Here is a 12,070-nt window from a genome sequence, read left to right on the forward strand (position 1 = left end):
CTTCGGATGGGGAAAGAAGACAACTTGAAGTCAAGTTGCAATTAACTTCCGCGGCAGCCGCAGCTCCGGCGGCGGCGGCGGCACAAGAGCAGAAGCCGCCGCCTCGGAAGTCCGACGCCGGCGCGCCCGCCCGGGGAGCCGTGCCTGGTCTCCGGCCCGCGCTCGACAGCCACTGCCGCCCCCAACGCCCATGCCTGAGTGAGTTCTGTTCTTTTGCCTCTCTTTTTTCCCCCCCGTTCTTGCTCTTTTATCTCTGTGTCTCTCTGTTTTTCGGAATTGATCCAAACTTCTCTGTAGCACCCACCCACGGCGCCCCTTGTTGGGGCGGCGCGGCTCCCCTCTGGTGGGCGCCCGGCGGCAGGGGTCTTCCGAGCCCCTTTCTCGCGCAGCCGGATCCCGGAGGGGCGGGCCGGGAAGAGTGAGGAAGAGCACCCGAGATGGGGGACTTGAAGACGCCATTCGTTCTCTCTCAGGGTGTGGACACACTAAAACACCTGCCCGACAGATCCTGGCTGAACAAACTCCTTCAGGTCATCGGTGTGACTCCTTTTGGAAGAGAAAAGGGGAGTCGAAAAGGCCGAAGGATCAAATGGGGAAAGGGAGAGCCTCTCTATGCGCCCCGGAGCCGGGCTGGCAGAAAGGTGCCCGGCTGAGTAGGCTGGGGGAGTGGAAACGTTCCCCCGCCGGATCGCGAGTAAGCTCAGCATCCTTCCTCGGTCCACGTCCGCCTTCCTCCGCCCCCCGCTGGCGCGGCGGCTTGGGAGCGGCGGCGGAGAGGGGCCTGGGAAGTTTGCGGCAACTTCTCCATCCCGGGAGCCACTCGGGCGCCGGGGCGCTCAAGTTGGAGTCGGGAGTTTGAAAGCCGCGGCGCTCTGCGTTTCGAGCCCTCGCCCGCGGTAGTGAGGTCCAGAAGGGGCTCCTGGCGTGAATGTAGGTTAGGAGTTTGGCTGGAGGCAGGAAGAGGTGCTGCCCTCTTTGCGGGGACCGAGACATCACAGGTGCGGCCTCGGGGTCCGCACCGTGTCTCCCTCCTGCGGTCCCGACCCGAGCGTGGCGGCCTTCTCCGAGCGCTCCACTGCCGAGGCTCCCGGGGCGGCAGAGCGTGGGTTTGGGCAACCACGAGGAGAGGGTCGAAGCAGGCAGGTCCGGGGAGTGACACGTGCGTTCCGGGGAAGTGCACTGAGCAGGACTCCTGGGATGACCCCAGGAGGCGGAGAGGGGCTTAGGGCTCTAGCTGGAGGTTTTGGCCCGGACCTCCACCAGGGCGTTGCAAATTTTATTTACGAGTGTCAACCACAGGATCCCCTCTCTAAGTCTCCTAGCTGGCAATTTTGACCCCTGCGCCCTTCCTCGGCGAACTTTCTGAGCGGCATTCCGGATTTCCAGGCAAATGTTGTAAGACTTGGACTCCACATGGTTGTAAAAGAGACAGGGAAAGCAGAAAGACGTCTTACTCTCAGGAGAGAACCTTTCTGCCTTGACTGGCTGGGGTTCCATGCTTGCATCTCTGGAGGCCAGGGGACCTGACTTTCCCAAGAGGACAAGGAGGGGTAAGAATGAGTAAAATGCGACCGCACAGTGTGAGGTTTGTCCTCAGTAGTCCCGAAAATCTACAGTGTTCGTGCTGCTGAAGTAACTCATCCCGTTGAAACTTTATTAATAGACATTTACACCTTACGTAAAGTGGATTTTTCTGAGATGTCAGGAATGTAAGATTTATTCTGTAGTCAAACGTAGCTGCGAAAACCCCCCGTACTTGAAGACGGGAGAAAGCCAAGGTTGAGGTGTTTGCTGTAAAAACCTTTAATCTGCTGTGTGGTACCAGTGCTGAGATGTAGCAGCGGTCCTTTATTTCTATGCATATTATTTTAGTAGAACAGTAGTACATTCATATACTGGCTGCTCCAGTCTGCTGGCAAACATTAGCATTCAAGCTTACATTTTTGACAAATGTGCAGACAGGAATAGCATGAATAGGCATCTTAAATATTAACAACCTAAGCATCTGTTGTGAAACAAATTTAATATATTTACTCTGTTTTTCTCACATTGTTAGAAAAGGTTATAATAAGTGCATAATTTCAACTTTAGTTAGCAGAAGTAACTGGCTGTATCTTTCACTACCTCTCCAAGTGTTTAACACGATCACCAGACATAAATACTTTAATTAACTTGGTTAGGCACATTATTAAACACACTTTAGACAACGTGCATCCTATGTAAAATGGAACAGTAGCAAAATATGTATCCTATTTGTGCACATTTTAAATGACTATGCATTTTATAAATATACCGAGCATGTTTATTCTTCATCTCCATTTGACACTTATTACTTCATATTTTTTCTAATGGAAACAATATTTTAAGTGTAGCGTTGTTCAGTCATATGTAATATGTAATATGTAAACAGTAGCTACAAAATACAAAGCATTGTTAAATTTGAGTATGGCTGCATGTAACAAGATTATACAAGAGAAATAAAAATCACTGCTCAATTTTGTATTCCTTTCTGAATAAAGAATACAAATGATGGATGACAAAAGAAGAAATAGGGATTTCCCTTCTACAGTACTAGTGCCTTAAAATGTGTGGGGGGTGGGAGTGGGGGGTCAAGGAGAAGGGGAAAAAAAGAGATAGAGAAAGAAGACCTAAAGAACTTCCAAAGTCTGAATAGTTATTTCCAGAATCAATGCATTCCTCATTTTCCCACAAGCTGAAATATGTAATAAATAATAGTTCTTTGTATATAAAAGTATTCAAAAGGAATGCCTTTTGTTCAGTTGTTGTAATAAATTAATATATTCTTTGGTTGATAATCTACAAAAGTAGTTCTTTTGTCTCTCAGCATCTTAAGCAAGAATAACAACAAAATGAATATTGGCTTATTTCTGCAAAGAAGTCTGTTGCCAGCTATAGGAACCTGTGATTGAATAAGATAAGATGTGCTGAGTGATGGTTAAGAAAGATTACATTAAGTTAGCAAAGACTGAAATATCTGGAGGAGATTTTCAATTTTTTTCATGTGACAGGTTGTGGATTGTAAATTAGGCCTAAAAGGTCAGGTGACAGGCACCTGTTCCTCATTATTGTAAAAATCTTTTGGTTACAAACACTATTAAGCTAAACACAACATGGATATACAGCAGGGAGTCTATAAAGCACTCTAGTGGTTTTTCATCTGCTCTGTAAATTTCCAAAAGGGCCATACATAGATTTGCCCTTTACACAAACACATCATTTCTTCCAAGACGTGTCGTCTTGGATGACTCTTATGTTAGTACTTGGGATTGATGAAGTATATAAAATAAATGGATATGACTGAATCAGTCTTCAGACTGTGTCTAGACATGTTGTAGCCGAATGCAAAAATATTATTTTTTAAACTCTTCTCTTTCCATTATAATCCAGTGATGACTTATCAGAATTTGTTCATATTTTAAATAGAGAACTCCCCAAATTACCTTTTATACTTTGTAGATAAGATGAGTTCCCATTTTAAATGATGCTATGAAATATTTTGCTTATTACTTGTGTGTAAGGAGAAAATTAGTTGCTCTATACTGTCATGGCTTCGTGGTATATAGAAAATGGGAAGAAAACCACATTTTACCTGAATGCTGTTAGGAAGCGTATCATCATTTGATCTTCAAACTTGCCACTTCTCTCAGGAGAGTCCAGTAATATTTCTGTTAGAGTTAAGGAGTGTGATTTGATTTTTATGAATGGTTTACCTTTAGGTATTTCAGAGAGCAGAATGAGCATACATATTCAACAGACCTAAGTAGCACAAGGTTGCAAAATATTAAAGGTGCCAGTTGCTTTTAATTAGCAAAGGAGGAGAATTTTGAGTAAATTCACTAACTCAGATTATTAAATTCAATATTTAAATATGTTCTTTTTTTTGGTTTTGTAGAGTTTATGCTTATTATATTAAGTATTCATTTTTAGCATTTATGATCAGATTACAGAACAGTCATTACTCTTGCTTTTCAAATTGATTTGGTTTTGAAACTCCAAAACTCTGGGATGATTTTAACAAATTGGTTTACATTTTGACAGAACAGAGTTAAGTTAATTAATAGATCAGGCACGAAAAATCATCCACGGTAGGGTGTACTTTCTGGTAAAATGAAAGTTATGTTTCAGCATGATGAGCATCAGGCTTCAGTAATCTGTTCCTCGTGTGGAATGAACACTTCCTACTTCGAGCTAGCAGGCACCTACTGTTTATTTACGCTGCATTAAACTGACAGCTCAGCAATCAGAGGAAAAATATTACTTACCTTCCTGAAGTAAATACCAGTTTATAGGTTAGTGCACGTATTTATATTCCTGTCACCACTAAATAACGGCTCTGTCTCCATTTTAATATCTACCTGTACTATAATCCAGGGCTTCAGACTCTTCCTGGTTCGGGGTAGGGGTCGAGAGGAGTTTTTCTGATCATTTCCCAGTGGCAAAACTTTAAAGAAGAGTAATTTCATCTTCTCCTTTCTGTCATGTGAGAACCAGTTGAAAGAAATGTTAGGCACTTTGACTTTACATACCTCAACTATAACATCAAAACTCTAAAAGAATCCACATGCCACTTAAAATAGTCAGCTTAGAACAACCTCAGGACATATATGTTGAAACACATTCAAGTGTGTGTTTGCTAAATTAACTTTCGACAAAGTTCCAAATAGATTACTTAAACTATTTGATTACTTAGATAATAACTTTGATAAAGTGTCTTCCCTTCCAAGTCTTAGATGGAATGCTTCAGTTTTTAATGGAAATCTGCAAATATGAGTACAAAGTGGGGCTCTGTGAGTGGGTGAGCGAGCGAGCAAGTGAGTGATACTGTTAGCTTTCCTCTGAAAATATTCTTGCCTCTTTTATTTGTCTTCTTGTTAATCTGCCAACCTTAAGATAAGGGAGATTGCAACTTTCTTATAATACTAAATGCATTTTTTAAAATTATAAGCCCCTTCTCTTTTGAAACCCCTGGCCAAAATACTGTTAAAGTTGAATTCCAAAACTTATGATTAATTTGAGAAAATGCTTATTTTACTTACATTCCATAAATAGCTCTTGCACTCATCATCTACACACAGTTCTCAATGTCTAATCACATATTCCATTGACATCAGAGCAAAATGTGGTCTTAATACAGCATATAAATCAAATCTGTTACACAAGGTTCTTCTTCACTATACCAAAGAAAAAGTGTCTACTATGGTAATTTATATATCGTTCCTAAGTGCTATTCTCAATGGTAAGTCTAATTCAACTTGATGTCTTCATAGAGTGTGATCAACACATTAACACACATTATTTAGTACTTTTGAACTTATGCCAAAAGTACCTTTTGCTGTTTATTTTTTTAAAGTCTTTTTTAAGATCAGATATTTCATTTCAGAGTAAATAGATACAGATTGTGTGTATATATATTCAGGGTGAGATGTGGTAGTGTAGCATTTCTCCAGCATATTGGCCTATTTTTATTCTTTCAAGTTATTCTGTATCACTTCCACAGTTGTTGCTGTGTGAAGGTTCGTAATAGAAATTCTAATCGCCTCTTTCAATGGACTTTCAAGGATGTAATTCAGTTTATGTGGTGATCTAGCTTAGTTGTGAGAGATGAAAATTAGTTAACTGGTACCCAGCATTTACATCCCTAGATTCCGCTGAAATTTATTCAGTCCAGTTATTTGACATTTGGTAGTGAAGTGTCTTGTAATCAAAAATTAAGAGTTGATTCGGTTTCCAGTGGAGGAAAGATCTTGCTGGATAAAACATTTAACTGTGCAGTATTTTATTACGCTCATCACTCATTTTAGAGCCCGCTGATTGTTGCACGAATTTTTGAGTACCTCGGGGTACAGGTCCCCCGAATGAAGCTGAAATGCTTGCAGAAGAAGCAGATGTCAGGCTGCACCTGGTTGTGCCTTTACTAGAATGTCTGTGGACCTGCACTGGCCCCCCTCCTCTGTACCCCTTCCCCCCAGGTGTGCAGGAAGTGGAGGGCGTTACACCGGGTGAAGTGGGTGGACTCTACCCAGAGCTGTGACCTGATTTGTGACGCACCCTCAGAACTGCAGTAATGGTCCAGCTGCTTCACAGGCAACTGGTAACCAGCTCCTTTGGGGATGCTTCTGCCTTGCTAGCAGTGCCAGAGAGAACTTCGTCACTGTCACCTCATCAAAGACTACTCTTTGAGAGCTCTCCTGTAGGGCTAGCTTCAGAGAGCAGCCTCTGATATTTGGAGGGTAAGTGCCAGAAAAGTTCCTATCAGTTCCTTTTGGAGAATCAGAGCTGTAGCCACAGGGAGAGACAGGCATGGAGTGTCCGGAGGAGGTCTCTGGGTTGGGATGTTGCTTTTTCTCCGCTAGAGACGATTTGGGATCAGATACCAACAAAAATTCTTCAGTGGCCATTCTTCTTGGGGTGGTGAAATATGGTCAGAAGCTCCCAGGAGAAATTATTAAACCTTCTTTCCTTGAGGTGTTTAAAGAAAAGCTAGTCAGTAATCTGTGTGAGGGGCAATTCTTTAGATTCAGTTTTCCAGGAAGCCAGGCATATAGTAGAGTTGATTGCTCAATGGTTTCTGATATGCCGTTAAGAGCGTGTAAATGACAATTTGGCCTTTTACTGTTTATAATGTGAAGGACTTTAAGGTAAAAGAGGTTTTATGTTATAAATATTTTATTGTAATAATTATTATAAATAAAATAGAACCTAGTGTATGCAGATATCTTGAAATGGAGATAGTCTTGAATATAGCGTATCCATAATTAGCTGTTTGATGTTGAATGCAATTGAGTTTTCCTGTTCCAGTGAACCAGACAATGGAAATCATTGCGGATTCACAACAGGGCTATGTGATTCTTGACATAGCAAACCTTTCTTTCCCCTTTGACTGATTTTTATCAGTGAATGAAGTACTAAATTAAAATGCTTGCAGTTGTAAATTTTAAAAGAATATACAGAACTGATAAAACAATTCAAGTGTTCCCATTGTATTTTCACCAACTGAAATGATACCTAGATGTCCTGTTTCATGTTAGATAGATCTCTCCAGACTGTGGGAGGAAAACAATATTTTAATAACTACGCTTTTCTAAAGAAAAATTTCTTAGAGGTGGGCTGTCTTTTGGGTGGTTTAAGAGGACTCAAAAACAATTTAGAACATTATCTTAAAAGTTAAAAAATGACAGCCTTACTTTGTATGGAGTCATTGTATTTTAATAATACTGTACGCCTATTAGTGTTATTAGAGCAGTAGACAGTTAATTACAGCCTTTTCTGAGACATGTTAACTGTATATTAACAGTCATGTTAAAAAAGAATGATGTATACTCTTACATACAAGCTGCTGCTTGCTAGACTCTTTTAACAATATTCTTTTAGAATGTATGGAGTCAGATTTTTGGTCTGGAATCATCACAATGTTTTCTACTAAAACAACTTAATTTTAAAACTTTTCACTGGGAAATAAAATTATCTCCCTGTTCTTTTTTTCCCCCTTTCTTTGTGATTAGTATCGGCTTGATAGCTTTTATCAGTGGCATTAGAAATGATGGCCCCTCAGCAGTTTCAGCTTTTCCCACGTTGTATTTTGAGACACCCACAGTTTTCTGATGACCTTGGCCAACATAAGCCATTAAGAGCTTATTGAGTTGATTTAGCACCTCTTTTTGTGGAATCATTTTAGGTTAGCCAAGTTGTGTTTTCTTACAATTCTCCATAACCTTATATTTAAGATACATTTGAGTAGTTGATCATAGTGGTAGTTCTGAGACTGCTTCCTTTTCCGAATCTCACATCTGGGTCTTTGCTTTGGCTCCTGGCATGGCGGAACAATGGGGGACAGAAACCAGAGGAGTGTAAAGCTGGACTTAGCCTTATTACACAATTCCATCAAATTGGTTAACCATTTGAATTCCCTTGGTTAATTTGGATATGTAGACTTTGTAAACTGGTAAGATAGCACTTTAAAATGCGCTACTATTCCCACTTCATGAATTTTTAGGTGCTGCTGTTATTTATTTCTACAAAGTATTAAACCACAAAAAAGAAATTTGGTGCAAGGTACATGTCTATGACTATATAAAATACGAGAAACTTCACAGTTAGTATTCGGTGGCTCGCGTAGTGAGCATTCATTAAAGATTTGCTAAATTAAAAATAACAGTGAATTTAGCTTGTGCTGATAATGACTTAATGGAAAAAGAGACTTTTCTTTCTGATTTTCTGTTTTTACTGGGGTTATCTGAACACTTAGTCTACATGCGCCCCAGTTTTCTAGATAATTGAATGTTTTTCTTCTTTAACTGTGTGCTCTGTCATTTTTTGACAGTGGCACCAGGGTCTGTTTTATCCTCATTGTCTGACCTCCAGGATTAGGTGAAATATCCCTGTTGAGGTTCATGGTCCCTTGGTGTTTGGTTGTGGTAACTAAGTGTACTGGGGGCCTCAGGGGAAGTCCGTGCAGTCAGGCCACCATGTGACAGTCCTTCTGAGATTTTGGGACCAAAATACAATGGACTGGTGGCCTAAAGCTGGTTGACCTCTACCTGTTCTTTCCTACAATAGTGAGTTTTTTCAAGATCCCATTGAATAAACGTTAGCCATGATTATTGCATAAAAAGATATTTTTCATTGTAGCTATATACATTGTTTAAAAATGTTTTAAGATGTAGGGTATTTATATTAATGAAGATTTCACTCCATTCCTTAAAATTAACGCTAGATTTGCAATAGGGTTGTGTTAGCTGTATCCAAAACATTCTGAAAATTTCTGGGCATTCTATGAAAGTTATCTCAAAAAGCCACTTCCTTTTTAAATTTATTTTCTTTTAAAAATGTGTATGGGGCTATTTGCAAGGCAGTCCTATTTAGTTACACAAAGGAAAGTATTCTTAAGCAGTACACTGCTGTGTGACCTATTACATTGTCATGCATATTCTGTCTCTTTAAAAACAGTCTCCTCTATTTGCCCTATTAATTGTTGATATGTTGCCATCCACGAGACAAAAATTAGAGCTGTAATTAAATAATCATGTGATGCTCCTTAGTGCCAGTGAGAGCAAACTCATTTTTCCAGGCCCTGATGGTCACTGATTATTGTATTACTACTGGCTTGCTTTATTTTTTTTAATGATTCTCTATCTGTAGATTACCTAACTACTGTCCTTCTTTTCAAAATTAAAGAAAGTAGAGAACGTTCGGCCAGTTAATTGGCTAGAGGTCCTCAGGGATGTAAGGGAGACATACCTTTTTTTGCGTTTGGTCACCTGGTAGATCCTTTGGGGAGGCTACAACAGTGGTGTGGTTGCCTGCCATTTAATTTACACTGGTGTTTTGGCTGGGATGGAGGCATATGGGGAATGCCAGGAGAATTACAAAAGGAGCTGGGTATTAAAATTCAGAAATGATTAAAATTGAAATAAAAGGATGCTGCTGCTTTGCCAGTACTCTGGCAGTCATAATGACACATAGAGATTAGTTTCCACCTTCATCTTTTCCTTCTTTCTCATTTCCTCTTGTTTATTGTTGACACATTTTCCTTATGTCTGTCTCCCATCTCTGTATCTTTTTGCACCATTATGCATTCCTACTTCTCCCTCTTTCCTTAAGCATGGATGAAGCCTACTTAACCTTATTATAACAATAACAGAATAGGTTATTAATATTTAATATGCACATGATTAAAATTTCTCTCCCTTAAACATAGGTCAGCTGTATTATTATTAACCGGCATGTAATTTTTCATTTAAAATATTCTTATTCTGCCCTTGCTGTTTCTGAAATGTAGTCTACTTTAGTAGTGATTTAATACATAATGTTTAGAAAACTGTGGTCGGCTAGTGAGAAAAGAACTTACCAGTCATGGATAATCAATTATGCATGAATTCAAATGTAACAGATGGAATCTGGTGAGTTAAAGTTTCTTTTTGCCTCAGTGGTTTTTTTTTTTTATTTGTTTGTTTGACACCTGTCTCTTATATATGGATAAACATCTAATGTAGTGTGTGAGAAATTTCCTTATATCTTTACATTCTCTTTAAAGTGAACTTGATTTTTTAAATTAAACTTAAGGGCAGAGAATTTTTTATGTGATCTTAAAGATGATCACATTCTTTTCCATCGCTTTATAGATACAGAACCTCATCCTACTTATCTTAGGAAGCGTCACTCAGCTAGCTGGGAGAGGAAGAAGCAAGTCTCAAGTCTCAAACCCTAGGTTCTCTACTTTTTCTCCTGTATTTTTCTCACTTTGTCATTTTATCCTCTTTTGTGACAGTTGCTTAATAATATAGGTGTTATGGTAACTCGGGGTTTTAAAGAATTTCTGAAGAAAACTGTGGTACAGTAGTTTTCAATTGTGTCATAGTCTCTTATATGACATGCACATAGTATCTATGAACATATCCTGTTATGCTATATGTATGTTACATAAACGTTTATTCATACTTGGATATTGGCCAAACAATTGGATTTTCTAAATCTATTAAGAATGCCCCAAGATTTGGTTGAGATCCTGAACTGCGGCATATGCCAGCCCCGAAGATGCCTTTACAATAGCTTGCAGTGTTGTAAATGGTAGTGATAAAATCCCTTGGTGCAAAGTGAGCTAAAAAGTTATTTTTGAGAGCCTTGTTACCTCCATGGAGAGATGTTTAATTTTCATTAAATATAATGTGAATCTGTTGTGTTTGTTCAGCTGGAGAAGTAATAGCACAGTGGATATTGTCCATCTTTAAAGCAGTACAGTTTCAAAACAGTTCCAAGCTGGTCCCCATCAAAATTTTTCATAAATATGCTGTTTGTTTCTCTCCCAAGTGTATTTATATATATATATATATATATATATAAAAATACAAATGAAAATACTCTTTACAGAATAAATGAAAATAAATGATTAAAAAATAGCCTCAAGGCTCACTAGTTCTGTTTTTAAAGTTAAACTGAAGCATTATTTATCAACTTTTTGCTTCGTATCAGCTGGAAATTTGCATGTATATTTATAGTCCATGTTAGTTATCTAATGAATTAAATTCCACAATAAACACACTGATGACAAAAAAGGCACCTGAAAAATAGGTAACTGGATATGCTGTAGTTACAGCTACACTATGAAACTATTTTTTAGTATTTTATTTATGATTTTATACATGGTAAATATGTAATTTTAATTTAGCTTCACTATGTATTCATATTCCTTAGTCATGCATCAGAAAAATACATATATGAAGGTATGAACTTTAATAAGATATAATTTATACATGAATTTCTAATACATTAAAAATGCCATCATTAATATAAAAGTCTTTAATAATAACATCAGTAAAAATAGATGATAGGAAACAGAATATAGGACAATATGTTATAGAAAAAGATATGACAAATTATTGCATGCAGAAGTAAATACTTTAATCCTAATTACTATCACTGAAAAGTGACTGATACAATTAAATTTGAAAGCCTTCTGGGCTTTTTATGACAAAAAATATATATCCTTTTATTAAAAAATAGAAACTAAAGTTTTTATACAAAGAGAATTTATAAATTCCCACAGTGACAACATTCATACAGTTGTTACACATTGTGGCTGTACCGCATGTAAATGTTCGACATTCTAAGTACCGTTTAATTGGAAGGGTCTACTATTTCATGAGTATAGTTAATTTTTACTCACTTGAAAAACATCCAAAAAGAATTTTTGGACTGAAGGTACTCTTATTTGTCTATGCTTCTTTCTCTTCTTTTTCTAAGCTACAATAGTATAGAATAAAATCTGAAAAGAGAACCATTTTCTTGCATCAGAGGACAATCAGATTATCTATGTTGGGTGGGATGTTGGCCTCTAATTACCAATTCATGTTAATTATCCTTAGGTCAGGTATTCATCATATGAATTAATTATCTTGCATAGACTGGATTGTGGCTGTTGGTGGGTAAGGACAGAGCAGTGGAAGATTGGTGGTGAGGATGGGTTGTTCAGGGTGTTGTAGCTCATTGTTTTTCTAGTTGGCATGATATTTTTATGATGATATATATATATCTGCCAGTCTTAGGAGTAGAT

At 38.5% G+C, this 12,070-nt stretch overlaps 2 protein-coding genes across 2 annotated transcripts in view; one reads left to right on the plus strand and one right to left on the minus strand.

Annotated features, from left to right (window-relative positions):
• Positions 1-459, minus strand: part of LOC124226925 (translation initiation factor IF-2-like) — a 28,718-nt gene extending 28,259 nt beyond the window's left edge. Inside the window, exon 1 of the mRNA XM_046640783.1 lies at positions 40-459. Coding sequence (XP_046496739.1) covers positions 40-459 — 420 coding nt within the window. The remainder of the gene's footprint in view (positions 1-39) is intronic.
• Positions 31-12,070, plus strand: part of SATB1 (SATB homeobox 1) — a 96,039-nt gene continuing 83,999 nt past the window's right edge. The window contains exon 1 of the mRNA XM_046638736.1: positions 31-198. The gene's annotated coding sequence lies outside the window, so the exon portion shown is untranslated. The remainder of the gene's footprint in view (positions 199-12,070) is intronic.

Source organism: Equus quagga, chromosome 1 (genome assembly GCF_021613505.1).
Source record: "Equus quagga isolate Etosha38 chromosome 1, UCLA_HA_Equagga_1.0, whole genome shotgun sequence".
Lineage (NCBI taxonomy): Eukaryota > Metazoa > Chordata > Mammalia > Perissodactyla > Equidae > Equus > Equus quagga.